We start from the raw sequence: 16,771 nt of genomic DNA, 5'->3' as shown, positions 1-16,771 counted from the left end.
GAAGAAAGAGAGGAAGGAAGGAAGGAAAAAGAAAGGAAGCAAGATATCATGTCTGCCAGTTCTTTCAGTACCTGAAAATGGAGCTCATCCTTCTCTTCAATTTAGAATGTGTTTCTTCAAAACCAATTATAGGAGGATAACAGAAAGCATAAGAGCTGCAAGAATCTCCCAAATCCCGAATCACTTGTCATCTGACTAATCTTTGGCTTCCCATTTTCTTGGTATTAATTTTGCATTGAGTTATCTGTGCACATGCTCTCCCCTCCTCCAATAGAAAGGAACCTCCTTGAGAGCCAAGGCCTATTGAATTTTTGTCTTTGTATCCCCAGCACCTGTCATAGTGCCAGGCACACAACAGGTGCCTAATAAATGCTTGATGATTTGTCTATATCTACAGATGAAGCTGATTGGGGAAGTAGAAAGACTTGGATTCAGAATTGGGAAATCTGGCTTTAATTCTGGGTTATGATCTTTACTCAGACTGTGAGCCTGTGAAAATCATTTTATATCTCTGTGCCTTAGTTTCCTTCTCTTTCAAATGGAGAACACAATACTTCACCACTTTTCTGATGAGGTTATTGTAAGGAAAGTATTTTGCAAACAGGAATACACTATGGTAATGTAAGTTATTACTGGTGTTGTCGTTGTTGTAGGCAGCAATAGCTAAAGAAGTCAGGCTTTGACATTCTGGAAGGAAAAAAGTGTAGTGAAATGAAAGCATTCATGTCTCCTGTGCGGGTCTCGAAAACTGACCCACTTTCTAATTACTCTTTATAGGACCTCTTGGGAGGTTACCCTCAAAATCATAAAAATACTAGCACAGAAAAATTGGATTCCCCAGCCAGGGTCAATGGGTCTGCCTTAAGCTGGAGGTTGCTACATTGAGAGAGTTACCTTCTCCCACTCTTGCAGAGGGAGATGGTGAGCCAGAAGCTGCAGATCGTCGGGGCGTTGAGTGGGCTGATCCTGGGCCACTTGGATGGAACACATCCTCCACCCCGGGAGGTCCAGCCTGAGCAGATGCTGTCGTGCCTCCACCCCCAAAGAGGTCATTCAGCAAGTCTGAATTGGTGGGGGGAGCCACGGGCTGAGAAGAGAAAGTCTTGCTGGGACTTCCCTCCAGCCCTAGAAGGTCCACGTCTTCAGGGGGTGGAGGGGGAGGTGCCTCCTGCTGCTTTTTGTTATGTTTTGATGCTCCAGGGGGTTTGTCCCCACTGGCATTACTGTGCTGGCTTGAGAGAGACAGGAGCTCATCATCTGATTGTTCACTCTCCTCATGTACAAGGGCCGCTCGGTCTTCAGAGATGGGGTGACTGCTGGCCTTGTCGGATTTCTGATCTGAGGAATTCCAAATAACTGGTTAGTTTCTTGGCTGAAGATTTATTTCACGCAATCTGAGTTGGAAGAGATCACAGTGGGCATTTAACACAATCCATACCTGGACCAGCAAGCAGCCCCTCTCTACCATTACCAACAAGTGACCACTGAATTTCTCCTTGATGATCTCTAGGGAAGAAGGGGAACCCACTGACCCCTGAAGCAGCCTACTCTACTTTTGGACAGCTCCAATTGACAGGAAGATTTTCCTGACATCTAGCCTAAGTTTGTCTTTCTGCAGTTTTCCATCCTTTGCCCCTGGTTCTATCTACTCGGGCCAAGAATCCCAAATCTAATCACTCTTCCCAATGACAGCCTTTAGGGTACTGGAAGACAGCTCTCATATTCCCTTTGAGCCTTCTCTTCTCCAAGACAAATATTTCCAGCTCTTTCAAATGATCCTTATAGGGAATGAGGTCCAAGCCCTTCACTTTCCTGGCTATTCTCCTTCAAAAGTTCTTATTGAGTTTTTACCACTCTCTTAAGCATAAATAATTCCAGGATAAAAGAGGGATCTAGGCACTGAGGGGATTGAATTATGTAGAGCAAAACCTTGTTCATTGTTGACATCCCTCACTAGGGTTCCCCAAGGGAGGCCTTTAAAAATAAAACTCTAAATCATCTTCCCAGCTGATAGAAAGGAGAAACCAGAAAACCTGGAAAGTTTAGAGAGGGGAGAGCTCAGAGGAAGCTTGTGATTTGTATTAGTCTGGGAGGGGATTGGGGTTTGCTCTCACATGGAAAGGGCAGGAGAGAAGAATCCTGAGGGGAGACAGACAGGGAACCTTGACGGCATCCAAATATGTCCCAAGTCAGCTAACTCCATCCTTTTTTTTTCCACATCAGACACACCCACAAGCCAGTGTCAGAAGTCCAAGGGTTCCAATGACTAAGAGGAGCAAATAATGTGATTGCTCATCATTCCCTCCTACGTTGATTGGTAACTGTAGTTAAAAACAGTTGCTTTGAGAAAGGCCACATGCAGGAAAGGTCCCTTCCCCCAAATGCTTCCTAACCTCTGCTAACTAATCTTGGAAGAGCCTGCTCTGGAAGCAAATTCAAAAACACTGAGATGGGCACTTCGAGTTTAGAAGTATCGTGAGACAGCGCTTAAATTGTGGGACAGTGGAGAGCGCCCCGGTCCTGGAGACAGAAGACCTGACTTTGAATCTCACTTCTGACGTTCATCACCTGTGGGACCTTGGGCAAGTCACCTTTCTGGCCTCAGTTTCCTCATCCGTAAAATGAAGGGGTTGGACTTGATGGTCTCTCTTATCCCCTCCATCTCTAGATCCATGATCCTCTAATTAAAACTATGGTTCATTTAACAGAGTAACTTCCCTTCTACATGAGGCTTAGCCTGGTTCTGTACCCCACACCCCAGTGGCTGGTGCCCTTCCACCCCAAAATTAACTTGCTGTTATTTTCCATCTATTTTGAATTGATTCATCTGCATTCACATAATAGTAAAACGAATAGAAGCTCTCTGTAGGCAGGGGCTGGTTTGTCTTTGGTACTAGATCTCCAACGCCCAGTTGAGTACCTCATACTATAGGTGATCCATAAATGTTTTTGGATGAATGTTTGAAGTAACTTGTTTTTCTTTCTTTTTCTTTTCTTTTCTTTTCTTTTCTTTTTTAATGGGATGGGAAGAACTTCTGGGGTAAGAACTCACTAGTTAACAAAAACTGCTGAGAATATTAGAAAATCATATGGCAGAAACCAGGCATAGACCAACATCTTATACCTTATACCAAGATAAAGTCAAAATGGGTACATGATTTAGATATAAAGACTGATACTTCAAGCAAACTAGAAGAGCAAGGAATAGTTTACCTATCAGATCTATGGAGAAGCAAAGAATTTATGACCAAACAAGAGATAAAGAACATTAACAAATGCAAAATGGATGACTTTGATTATATTAAATTAAAAAGGTTTTCCGCAAAAAAAACCAAACAAACAAACAAAGAAAAAAAAACCAATGCAACCAAGATTAGAAGGGAAGCAGAAAGCTGGGAAACAATTTTTACAGCTGATGTCTCTGATAAAGGCCTCATTTCTAAAATATATGAAGAACTGAGTTGAATTTATAAGACTATCATCCCTCAATTGATAAATGGTTAAAGGATATGAATAGGCAGTTTTCAGAGGAAGAAATTAAAGCTATCTATAGTCATATGAAAAAATGCTCTAAGTCACTAATTTTTTTTAACAGTGGCACATCAGGCATTATTTATTTACAGTGTAAACAAAGTACAGATATTATAGGGAAAAGTTGGAAGCATTAAAGTTACTGCCTTCCCTCTATTAATTATCTCCAGTTTATCTAAATCACTATTAATTAGAGAAATGCAAATCAAAATGACCCTGAGGTACCACTTTACACCTATAAGATTGGTTAACATGACAAAACAGGTAAATGATAATTGTTGGAGAAGATGTAGGAAAATTGGAACACTAATGCATTGTTTTGGTGGAGTTGTGAACTGATTCAACCATTCCGGAAAACAGTTTGGAACTGTGGCCAAAGGACTATAAAGACATGCATACCCTTTGACCTAGCAATACCACTTCTAGGTCTGCATCCCAAAAAAGGTCATAAAATGGGAAAAGGATCCACATGTACAAAAATATTTATAGCAGCTCTTTTTGTGGTGGCAAAGAATTAGAAATTGAGAGGCCCATTAATTGGGGAATGGCTGAGCAAGCTGTGGTATATGAATGTAATAGAATATTATTGTGCTATAAGAAATGAGGAGCAGGCAGACTTCAGAAAAACCTGGAAAGACTTACATGAACTGATGCTGAGAGAAGTGAGCAGAACCAAAATATTCTACATGGTAACAACCACATTGCACGATGACTGACTTTGATAAACTTAGCTCTTCTTAGCAATGCAAAGATCTAAGACAACTCCAAAAGACTCATGATGGAAAATGCTGTCCACATCCAGAGAAAGAACTGTGGAGTCTGAATGCGGATGGAAGCATTCCATTCCTTTTCTTTTGTTGTTTTGTTTCTTCTTTCTCACGGTTCCTCCAATTAATTCTAATTCTTCTATACATTGTGACTAATATGAAAATATGCTTAATATGAATGTATAAGTAGAGCCTATATCAGATTGCATGCCATCTTGGGGAGGGCGGGGGAGGAGAGAGAGGGGGAGTAAATGTAAAACTCAAAATCTGACGGAAGTAGGGGGCAGCTAGGTGGCGCAGTGGATAGAGTACTGGCCCTGAAGTCAGGAGGACCTGAGTTCAAATATGACCCCCAGACCAAATACTTGACACTAGCTGTGTGAGTCTGGGCAAGTCACTTAACCCCAATTGCCTAAAATAAAAAAAAAAAATCTCATGGAAGCAAACATTGAAAACTAGAAATTATTTATTTTAAAAAATAGCACGGGGGAGAGACAGAAAATAGATTTCTGTTATTTTTTTCATAGAGAAGTAGGGGATATTGAATGTTACATGTACTTTCAAATGAGCTCACTGAATTATTCATTTTTACTTAAGTTTTCAGTATGTTATAAAAGACCTCTCACAAAGAGGGAGTAATTTCTAAATATTTATAACATGAAAACAAAACACATCAATAAAACTTAAAAAGAAAAAGGAAAGAAAAGTCATGAATATATGCAAAGAGTTGACTGGAGAAATTTCCAAGCTGACCACTAAACTGGCTGTCCAGCTGTCTCCCGGAAGAAGACCTTTGTTGTTTTTCACTGACCCAACAGGCGTGGACAGGCCAGGTGCCCCGGGAAGCAGCCAGCTCTTCAAGGTGAAAAACCTCATTTCACTCCAGAGGGCTCCAAGAAGGCCAGGCTGTCCTGGTGGAGCCACCCCGTCAGAGGAAGAACAGTTGGAAAGCGCCTCCCTCCCCTGGCTTCTTTGCAAAGATGGGGGAATATGAGTAGGCAACTCGGCACAGAAAGTTGGTCTTTTGGGATGTGCTGCCCAGTTTTATTGAATTGGTGGCCCTACCCCTCCCTTCTTTCTTATTCTTTGTGATAAGGGACTGCTCTTTGAAAATGAGGGGCGATTTAAAAACAAACAAAAACCCATCAATACATTTAATTTTTAAAAGACATAATAAAAAATCAAAGTACCTTGCCAGTTAAGAGATGAAAAGAAAGCCCCTTGACCAGCATGCCTTGCGTTATCTTGAGGAACATCGGCAGAGGCTCTACCTGCAACACAGAAGGCGACAGGATTTACCCACACCTGGAAGCCCATCTCTCCCTCTCCTCCTTTAGGTTGCAGGCACTCACTACCTCTGTGAAAGCCCAGCTCAGGGGCTGCCTCCGACCTGAGGCTCGGCTCATTGATTCCCTCAGGTGAGAGAGCTCTCCTGAAAACATTTTGTGTATTTACTCCCTATGTACTTTTTAGTTACTTTTCTCTGTGCATACTGTTTCCCTCCAGTTGAATGTCAGCTTCTCGAGGACAGGCACTGTTTCATTTTTGCCTTGTATGTCCAGTACCTAGCACCCGGCCTGGCCCACAGTAGGGGTCCGATAAAGGCTTCTCGAATCTAAAGCGCTCTCCCCTCCGGGTACGGTATGAAGTGACTCGGGGACTCTTACCTGCTGAGGCCAGAGTGTCTTGCTGCTCCTGGTGAGAGGAGAAGAGAATGCTGGGACTGATGTCTTTTGTGGAGAAATTTTCCCATGGAGGAGTCAAGTCTGTCTGTCTGTCATTTGGTTCAATTTCGATCTCCAAAATCACATGGAACAGTTGGGGGTATTTTTCTGGAGAGTCACACGCGTCCAACTCGGGCCTGGACAGAGGGGTTTGATTTTCAGAGGACGATAGAAAAACCACCGAACGAAGCCAAATGACGATTCTGCTTCTAAAAATCCACAAAGATGCATACTGGCCACAGCTAACGCTAAGCTCCTTCTTACCCACAGATTCCATTACTCCGTATAAAGGCGGAAATCCCTTCAAGGAAACTACTTAAGATAGACTCAGAGATAAACATTCGGAGAGAAAACTGCAAGTAAACTGAAGAGTTTAAAGACCAGTCATCCAGGACAGGATTCACCTTGTGTTGCTTGGCCTCACAATGCAGGCGCTACAGATACAGGATGAGAGGAAAACTTTCTAACCAAAGGGGAATGGCCTGCCTTCAGGAGTGGGAAGTCTCCCATCATCTGAAGTGCCAAAGCAGTTTGAATGGCTGACATCAACCAGCAGGATACGGTGTAAAAAGAAATGGGCTTGGAGTCACCGGGTAAGAGTTTGAAACCTGGCTGTGACACTTACTAATTTTGTGACCTTGGGCAAATGGCTTAAGTTTTCCTGGCCTTAATTTCCTTATCTGTAAAAAAAGAGGGTGGGGCAAGATGACCTCTAAATCCTTTGTAGCTCTATGACCTTACATTCAGTTTACTCATTTGTAAAAAGGGGGGTTGGGACAGCTAGGTGCTGCAATGAAAGGAGCACTGGACCTGGAGTCAGGAGGACCTGAGTTCAAATCTGGCCTCAGGCACTTACTAGCTGAATGACCCTAGGCAATTCACCTAACCCTGTTTGCCTCAGTTTCTTCATCTATAAAATGAGCTGGAGGAGGAAATGGAAAACCATTCCAGTATCTTTGCCAAGAAAATCTCAAATGGGGTCATGGAGAGTTGTACATGACTGAAAGCAGCTCAAAAACAACACCAAATGAGGAGGTTGGACCTCTGAGGTGCCTTCCCTTGCTGCCCAGTGACATTATTGCCTCGTATTTAGCTTCCAGAGTTCATGAGGATGGCTGGCTCTTCAGCAGATGTCTAGCTTTCTAGCCATGCCACCCCCTTGAATGACAGGCAGGGTCAATTTTGACCCATGGAAGAAATAAAGCTAATTCCATTTCCCCAAGAGACGATGGACCTGAGATAACCAGAGACATGGATGGAGACTGAAGATGACGTTCCTCCAGTAATTCTTCAGAGAAACACAGAATCTGAGAGTCGGGAACCGCCAGACCATGCCCTCTCTCCAGCCCTGCCTTCCAGCTGTCAGAACCAGGCGTCTGCAGCTGTCTCCTCCTGGAACTGGCCTTGGTGCCTGGGGTTTCTTGTCTCAGAGTATCCAAGCGCACCTGCTGCCTTGTCACCCTGGGACATCCCAATGCCAGGCCTGCCCCTTTTCCCTCTTAGGACTTCCCCCAGCACCTCCATTTTGGGGAGGGGCTCAGGTTAGCCAGCTTGGATTCTTCTCCTGGTCTTCTTCCTGACTTTCTGGACTTCAAAACCACACTCCCTTCCCAGGGACCTTATTACCCCTCCCTAAACTCTGATTTTACTCTTTCTTTTTATGTTATCTTTCCTCATCAGAATGTAAGTTCCTTGAGGGCACAGACTATTTATTTTTGTTTTTATTTGTATCCCCAGAACCTAACACATAGTAAATGCTTAATAAATCCATCCATCCTTCTCTCCTTTCCTTTCCTTCTCTTTTTCTTTCTTTCCTCCTTCCTTCCTTTTATCTTCCTTTTATCTCTTCCTTTTCCCCTTTCCTTCTTTCCCTTCTCCCTTCTTTACAACTCCTTTCTTTTTCTTCCCTCCCTCCTTTCTTTCTCCCTTGCCTCCTTTCATCTTCCCTCCCTTCCCCCTTCCCCAGATCCCCACTATAACATACCCAATGAGCTGTCCCCCAGCTTCTGCTTGAAGATGTACATAAGGAGAAGTCCATCACCTCTGGAGAGCGCCCACTCTACTTTTTAGACTGTATGAATTGCTATAAAGTTCTTCCTGATATCAAGCCTAAATCTGCCTCTTTGTAACTTATGCATTTGCTTTTGATTCGGCCCTCTAGGGCCAAACAGAGTAAATTTAATCCCTCTTGCACATGACAGCCCTTGAAATACTTCAACACAGCTCATATTCCTCCCTTCCCCTCTCCTCATCTGACTGCCAAGTCTTCCTCACATGCCATAGACTCGTGGGCTCAGGAGTGATCACGTATCACAGTCCCTAAGCATCTCATGTAGGCTTATCTCTTCACACTCAGAGGATGGCCCCTAAGGCTGGATTCTTCAGGCCCAAGTCACACTTACTTAGTAAATTTCAACACTGTTGTGCCCAGCGGTACAAATCCCGTGTGGAACTGAATCTGGAATATTTGAGTATTGGTCATCTAATGAGAAAAGAGAAAAGAATGTAATATGCTTCCGGAAAAAATTAATTAATTAATTTATTTATTTATTAATAACTGAATCCCCAAACCAGAGTGAGAAAGTCAGCTTTCTTAGCTTTCTGTGACAGTATCTTCTTGTACCCTCATTTACTTAGTCTTCCAGTTAAAAGACCTGTTTGATCCTTATTCTACTACTGGCTAACTCTGTGATCTTGGCCAAGTCACCGACCTCTGAGGTTTTGGTCTCTTCGTCTATAAAATGGACTTTGTGATGGTGAGTTCCCCGCCTCCATTGCAGGGCTATTTATGGTGGGGATCGGAAAAAGAAACAATGACAAATCATTCCCGATGGACATCTCCACTCAGACTTTGGTCTGAAAAGGGACCTCCTTGTACAGTGGAGGATAGTTTTGGAAGGTTCCTTTGGGGAAGTCGCCCATTTGGCACTAATATACCAAGGAACACAACAAGAGTGGGGGAAAAGGAGCTGAGTGTTCTGCCTGGGACATCAAATCAAGAACTGGTGACACAAGATGGGAAGCAGCAGATAGACAGATGGATGAACTTGAAGTTGGGAAGAACTGGGTCAAATGATCACCTCTGAGACTAGCTGAGTATTCCTGAGCTCCATGTCTCTGCCCCTCACTTTCCTCATCTTTAAAATGGATATAGTAACACCCATAGTACCAACCTCTCGGGGTTGTGGTGAGGAGCAAGTGAGAAAGTGAGATGATGGACATGAAGCACTTTAACTGCCAATCATTACCACTATTATTCTAACAAAGTAGTTTAGAAAAAAATCATAAAGCTTTGTGCACATTCCAACTAGGGAAGAGCTGCACCCAATCTAATGTCCATTAAGGGAAGTTTCCTGGTCTTCCAGCACCACCTTGAGCCACTCTTCTATATTCAACCAAATTCATTTTACACATCCAGAAAAAGTCCCAGATCTGAAGTCAGAGGACCTAGGTTTTGCTTGGATACTTATTAACTGTTCAAACTTTTGATCTAAACTGTTCCAGCCTCAGTTTCCTCATTTGCAAAATGAGAAGGTGGATTAGATAACCCCTTCTAGCCCTAAATCTATGACCTTTTCCCCCATCACCTATGTTTCTAGAATGCACAGGGGTGGGGAATGGTCTCTAATGAGCCTTGACAAGCTCACCTATGATATGGGGATTTCTACCTTGCAGGTCTATGATGAGAAGCAAATGAGATAGTGTCTGTAGCACACTTTGCAAATGATAAAGTTTACACATTAAATAAAGACCAAGTGTGATTAGTACAAATATTATCACCCCAGGGCTGCTCTTTGGGTTACACTGGACCTGGAGTCACAAGACTTAAATCATTCAAATCCTGGCTCTGACACTTCCTAGCCATGGGACCCTGGATAAGTCACTCAATCTCTCACAGGCTGTTTCCTCACCTCTAAAATGGGGATGGTAGTAACACCCACCTCCTCAGGTTGTTATGAGAATCAAACGACAATTTATGTAAAGTACTGTGCAAACCTTCAAGACCTATAGAAATGTTAGCTATTATTATCAGCATTAGCATAACTGTAAATTGTTATGTAAATAACTGCTCTCTGGCTCCATTAAAAGTAGGAAGAGACTCAGATATGCCCAGTCAGAGCTGATCCTTTCCCTTCCCTCTGCCCAAGCCCATACTTTAGCCTGCAACCGTCCTCCAATGGTTGATCTCATATGGTAAACCGACACCACCACATCGCCGTGAGCTGTTACACCCAATGGAATGACAACCTTGCCTTCCTGGACCCGGAATTCTCTTTAAAGAAAGAAGGCAGAGGGAGAGAGGGAGAGAAGGAAAGAGGGAGAGAGAGAGAGAGAGAGAGAGAGAGAGAGAGAGAGAAGAGAGAGAGAGAGAGAGAGAGAGAGAGAGAGAGAGAGAGAAAGAGTTAGTTCATGGAGTTAACAATACCAACTGCCACATCATTTTAATCCTTACAGGGACACTCACAGTCAGAACAGGCAAGGGCATCATGGCAGTTCTGACCCAGCAGATGGCTTTGTCCAGCCTCAGCACTAACCTCTGTTCCCATTCTTCTGCCCTCCCCCCTGCCAGAATAATGTCTGGCTTTTAGCCAGCACCAGCGAGGAACAAGCTGGTGCCACAAAGTAAGGACACCACCACAGACGTGAGGATGCCGCATTAGTGCCAGGCCTCCTCTCTGTCCATCTGGCTTGCCAGATGAGAACATGGCTCATCCCTGCTCTATAGAACCATTCATTTTCTCATATATTTATCAGCAACCTTTGGCTGCTGTCCCACCTTAAGATGATAGTTGTTGTCGTTTTTTTTTTAAAGAACAAAATAAAATTGTGTTTTGTCTCACATTTTTAAAAAAATCCAACAGAGTAGTATATTGTAGCAAGCACTGGGCTTAAAGCAGGAAGATCTGCATGGGAATCTCAGCACCACAATCTTGGGGCAGCTAGGTGGTACAGTGTTATAGAGTGCCCAATTTGGAGTCAGAAAGACTCAGAAAGAGAGCTGCCCTCTGATTTAGGAAGACCTGGGCCTCTAACACAAAACCTTTCATGGCTGAAGGAAATTCTCTAAGACCCCAAGTTGAAGAACAGATAGTGATCTACCTGGGGAGGAGGGGTTCCTCACCAGGAATTCTCTACACAGATGACATCCTGGGTCCCACAAAGCCAACCCAACCAAACGGAGACAATTCTTACATGCTTTGCTTCTATAATTTAATAGTAACACAGAGGACCGAGGCGCATCTTCTACATGGACATCCTGACTCAACTGGGAGGAGAACCAAGTCAAAAGGGGAAAGGACACCAGAACTCACTTCATTCTTTCATAGTCCAAGGAAGTTGTAAATATTTTCGTTTCTCCAATGAGTATATCACAAAATGGACGACATCCATTCCTCTGTTTGTTGAAACAAGGGACAGGACTGAGAGTGACGGATTTAACTGTGAGAGGTTTGCAGTGCGGAATGATGGGTTTGTCAGCTATGAGCTCGCAAATATATCCTATGTATCTGAAACAGAAGAAAGTTACTCTGGAGGTTTCCATCACACCACAGAAAGCCATTCATTTACTCTAGGTAAGAACCTTAGACTTGTAAAGCAGTATGCTACAATGAAACCTCGCTCCTTCAAATTCCCTGATACAGCTTCACAGTCTTTCAAGGATCTGAGATTAGGTCTCCACCAGTGTAGAAGGTGTGTTCTCCTGGTCTCTGGAAATTACGGTGGCTGAAAGATTCATTATCTTGTGGCTAACCTGGTGTAGAGTCTTTCCAAATTCAGGTAGGCCAGGGCTTAGGCAAGAGATATAGAGTCTATCAGTGGGCCCTTACTCAAAGCCTATCCTGCCTGGTAGACTTGTGCTCCACTGGCCTAGTCAAGGTTGCTTCTACACTAAAATGGCACACTGGAGGAGGAAATACTGAAGAACTTGAGGAGATGAAGACAGCAAACCACTTAACTACTAACGCTGCTGAATTTCTACCAAAAACTCCTGCCGAGCTGTGACCCTGCTGATGTGATATGCCCTCCAAGCGATAAATTAATTATTCAGTAAGCCTTTGTTAAGCACTGAGTATTTGACAGCGACTGTGCCAAGTGGTGAGAATACAAAGAAAAACCAAAAGCCAGCCCTGCTCTCCAAAGGCTTATATTCTAATGAGGAAGGAAGACCATACATGAGTCAGAATACACACAGTAAATATAGAATAAATGGAAATCACAACCCATGCAGCCCGACCGTACATCTGACATGGGAATTTCCCCAAACATGCTGAAGCCATTAACAGGGCAATGAGTGAAGTCCTATGTGAGAGCTCTACATTGGATCAAGGGACAGAAAGAGAATCTGGACAGATGATTAGAGTGAGAAGCCATAAGTGAGTCCCAGCTGTGCCAGTTAACCAGTCAGTCAACTAGCACTTCTTTTGTGTCTTGTTTTTTTTTTTAGGCAATTGCGATTAAGTGACTTGCCCAGGGTCACACAGTCACCTAGCACTTTTTAAGCACTCTCTATGTGCCAGGCACTGTGCTAAGCTGCTACTTAAGCTATCTGACCTGACACAAACTTTAATATCTTTAAACCTTAGTTTCTTCAGCTGTAAACTAGAATGATGGCATGCCCATTACCTCCTTCAGAGAGTTGTTATATAGATCGAACAAGATAATGGATTAGAGTGCTCTACAATTTAAAAAGTACAGCCAGGTCCTGATTAGTGTGAATTGTGAGTAGCGCTTGTATGTATTTGGAGTCACACTGTGTGAAGTTATAATTATGTAAAATATGGTAACTGGTTCCAGCCCAGTGGAAATGTCATTTCAGTGGATTCATTGATCAAAATAATTGGGACCTCACTGTATTAGGTAGGCATGTATTTGTGCATGTATTTGTGTGTTTATTGCCTATTGTAGATTTCTAAAAGCAAATTTACTTTATATATTTCTTTTTATGATGTCTTTCCTCATCCTCGTGTTGGTGTGATAAGAATTCTATTAAAGACTTTGTTGTTCTGCCTATAGCCAGGCATTTTACTCCATTGGTGTTGAAAGTCTGTTGCCCTAAGTGTAAGTCTGACCAATTAACAAGCATCATCTCCTACACCATGACTATTCCATTTCAAACTCGCCATCCACTGTGGATATCCTGAAGGCACCCCCAAGCTCAGCACTTTAATTAAGGCAGGACTGTGCCTCCCAGAGTCTACACCAGCTCTTTGGGCCTGATTCAAACAAGGCAACGCATGAGGGGTGGTGGGTTTCAAACAGTGCATGAGACAAGTTACCGTATTCTATCCAACCTTGGAACCGCATACTCTACCTCCTGTGGGATGGCCAAAGTCCAATTCCAGGTCTCTTTGCATTTAGCAACTGAATAGCAGGGGCTGGGTCAGAGAAGAGACGACAGAAACAAAACATTGCACTAACCAGAACTGCCGATGCAGCACGTCCGTCCTGTCAAACAAAAGCAGAAGCTGAGTAAGTGAGCCGGGCAGTGGGCGCTGGGTCGAATTCCCATCTCGCTGGACACCTGGTCTGGGATTTTGTACTGAGAAACTGAGATTGTGACACATGGGGCCTGGAAGACAAACCCCCACAGGCAGTGTTGCCTGGTGGGCGGAGGGCTGATCTTAGAGTCTTAAAGGCTGGGATTCAAAACCTTCTTCTGACACTTACTAGCTGTATGATTGTGGACAAGTCATTTAATTTCTCTGAGTCTTTGCTTCCTCAGCTTAAAATGGGATGATAATAATGTATGTCAAGATCTTTGAAAACTTTTCATTAGATGTCATCACCATCACCATCACTGTTACTGTTATATCATCCTGAAAAGGTAGTCAAATCAACCTCTGCTTGAATACTTCAGCATGAAAGGGAGCTCACTCTCTACAAGACCAGGCCATTTTTAGGCAGCCCCAATTATGAGTTCTTTAATATCTAACTTACGTTCAGTGGTCTCTGTTCTGTCCTCTGGAGCACCACATAACAACGTCTAATTTCTTCTCCTGACCAGGGCAGTGTGTGGAAGGTCTATCGCCTCCCCTGCTCTGGACAGTATTGGAAGAGACTAAGCATAAGTGGGCATTTTGGCTATTCTCCTTATACGGAGCTTTTAGTCCACTGAAACCAATCAATATCTATTAAGCACCTCCTACGTGCCAGGTTCTGGGGATAAAAAAGGAGGTAAAAATCAGTCCTTGCCCTCAAGAAGTTCATAATTTAATGAATTGTAAATTAAATTAATGGATGGTAAATCAAATTCCTAAGATTGTTTCCCTCCCCCATATAAACTGGTATCCAGACTTCTGCCTCCTTACTTTTCTACTTGATTTTTTGGATCTAAAGAGGCAGTTTCCAGTCAGTTCAGTATTAGTAGAGGCCTTGGGGACACCACAGCACATAGAGTGCTGAGCCTGGAGTCAGAAAACCTAAGTTCAAATCTGAATTATTGGAACCTTGATGTGTTAGCCAAACTCTTGAGGTATAGTCACTCCATCAGCTATGAGTCCAGTTACCCATACTACGGTCACAGCCTAGATTTCTTCATTTTCTCCACATGGATATGATGAGACCATCTGTAAACTCTCCAGCTGACCTCAATCCAGACATGTATGCCTAATTCCCTTGGTCAGCTGGTACGATTAGAAGTTACCATCTCAGTGCCCTTAGGCACATAAGACTTACAAGTGGCAGAGAAGGTGCCAACAGGCCCTGGCAGAGGCAGTTTCCGCTAACTGTGAACATATCCTCCAAGACAATAACTCCATTAACAAAGGATTTAAGGTTGGTTTTGGCCAACCCCTAATGGTCACATGTGCCTTAACTGAGCGATTGTAATCCATCTGCTCCTGAATCTGTCCTGAAGGCTCGTTGGGGATCAACAGCCAATTCACTATTAACTAGGCATTTTTGCACCCCAGGCAAAGAAGGCTGGTTTGGGAGGAGATGACCTTAATGTGTAATAGCATGTCATTTAGTTAATCTCTGTTTGAATCCAGGTGATACACTGGTTAATGAGTTGGACCCGAGTTCAAAGCCAGCCTCAGACACTTATTATCTGTGTGCCCCTGGGCAAGTCACTTAACCGCTTTCTGTCTCAGTTTCCTCATCTATAAAATGGAGATAATAGACAGCACCTACCTCACAGGGCTGATATGTAAGGATCAACACTTTGCAAACCTTAAAGCACTATATATTAATTATTATTATTATTTACTATTATAATTCCCCTGCTAGACTATAACCTCTATGAAGAGAGGAAACATGTTTCATCTAATAATCTATATAGCTCTTTCGGGTTTGATATGCTCCCATTTTGTTCTTCCAGCAAATCTAGGAGGTAGGTGCTGTTATTATCTTCATTTTACAGATAAGGAAACTGAGGTAGAAGGAAGTTAAGTGATTTGCCCAGGGTCATACAGCAAGTAAGTGTCTGAGGCAGAATTTGAACTCTGGTCTCCTGACTCCAAGTCCAATACTCAACCCTTTACCCTACCTGACTGCCTTAATGATTCTGGAAGGGATGGGAGAGGATGGAGTCAGAGACTGCTCCAAGGTGACAAACTTGGGTGGGCAGAAGTATGACAGTGTCCCTTTAAAGAAAAAAAGGCTTTTAGGAGGAAAAATATACTGAATCCTATTTGATATTTTCGGACAAAGTTGTCAAGCAGAAAGCTGACACATGTAGGAGTAGGACTGGGGGCTGGACACACAGATCTGGGGGCAATGAGCAAACAGATGATAATTCACTCAGGGTCTCCTCACTCTTGTGGATTTGCATTTGGCTAAGCTGTCCTTTGATCTCCTGGACTTGCTCTTTGTAAATCCATCCCTGTCAAAGAGCACCCCAGGCTCAAACCCATCTTCTTGTTTAATTCCCTTTTATTCCCTCATTAGGTTCACTAGACTTTCTAAAAGGGAAGATGGCTCTAGAGAGGTGAAAGGCTTTCAAATATGAAAGCCAGACTCAGACTCTAATCATATTTCTCTGAGATTTTGAAGTCTAATGGCTTGAGGAATAGCCATTTCCGATCCTGTGAGTTTTTCCATTTGTTCCCTTAAGGATATCTCTTAGATGTACAAACTAGTGAGTCTAAGGAAGCACACCCCTTTGGATCTGGCCACTGAGCCCCTAATGAAATGTCAAATCTTCTTGCTTTAATAATGGGAATTTTGAAAAGAGAGAGGAGGCAAGAGGAAATTTTCTTCAAGTTTCTCTCCCGTTCTAGGTTCCAAAACCTATATTTCATCTCTTCCCTTGCCCAAAATGCTAGGCAGAATCATGACGAACTTACTTCAAAATAATAGTAGCTGATATTGCTATAAGTTTACAAAGTTTACAAACTGCTATTAAGTTTACAAAGCACTTGACTTACCCAAACTCATTTGAGCCTCAAAATATCCTTGTTTTCCAGGTGAGGAAACTTTCTCTACCATTAGGAGTTGCCTCAACCAAAGAAATCACAAATCTGTTTAAGAATTAATTTCTTTTTTGATATGAGTAAATTGAGGTTCAGACCAGGACACAGTGAGTACTTCAGGTACAGCTGGGGCAGGGTGGAGCCCAGTGGGCCATAACTTGCAATGGGCTCCTGGAAGCTAAGTCTCTCTCCACGTAGCCCAAGACTGAATTCACATTTTTCAGCCGCTAGGATTATTCAGTATCAAAGCCAACACTTGAACCCAGGGCTCAGTGATGACCTTCCCCCTCAGACCTGGCAACGCACTTTGTTTTACAACTCGCTAACGTGCTTTTCA

General features: G+C 43.1%; 1 protein-coding gene across 2 annotated transcripts in view; it reads right to left on the bottom strand.

The window, feature by feature from the left end:
- The window catches only part of DNAJC6 (DnaJ heat shock protein family (Hsp40) member C6), a 127,662-nt gene that overhangs the window by 29,149 nt on the left and 81,742 nt on the right, over positions 1–16,771 (bottom strand). For both annotated transcript variants that reach the window (XM_020993123.2, XM_020993121.2), the window contains exons 6-12: positions 13,335–13,468; positions 11,335–11,529; positions 10,178–10,295; positions 8,425–8,504; positions 5,966–6,159; positions 5,489–5,569; positions 895–1,338 (exon numbers count right to left, since the gene is read on the bottom strand). In XM_020993123.2, the coding sequence (XP_020848782.1) occupies positions 895–1,338; positions 5,489–5,569; positions 5,966–6,159; positions 8,425–8,504; positions 10,178–10,295; positions 11,335–11,529; positions 13,335–13,468 (1,246 nt within the window). The remainder of the gene's footprint in view (positions 1–894; positions 1,339–5,488; positions 5,570–5,965; positions 6,160–8,424; positions 8,505–10,177; positions 10,296–11,334; positions 11,530–13,334; positions 13,469–16,771) is intronic.

This window comes from Phascolarctos cinereus, unplaced genomic scaffold, assembly GCF_003287225.1.
Source record: "Phascolarctos cinereus isolate Bilbo 61053 unplaced genomic scaffold, phaCin_HiC Scaffold_5;HRSCAF=322, whole genome shotgun sequence".
NCBI lineage: Eukaryota > Metazoa > Chordata > Mammalia > Diprotodontia > Phascolarctidae > Phascolarctos > Phascolarctos cinereus.
The sequence above is the reverse complement of the archived record's forward strand: the minus strand, read 5'-3'. Positions and strand labels throughout refer to the sequence as shown.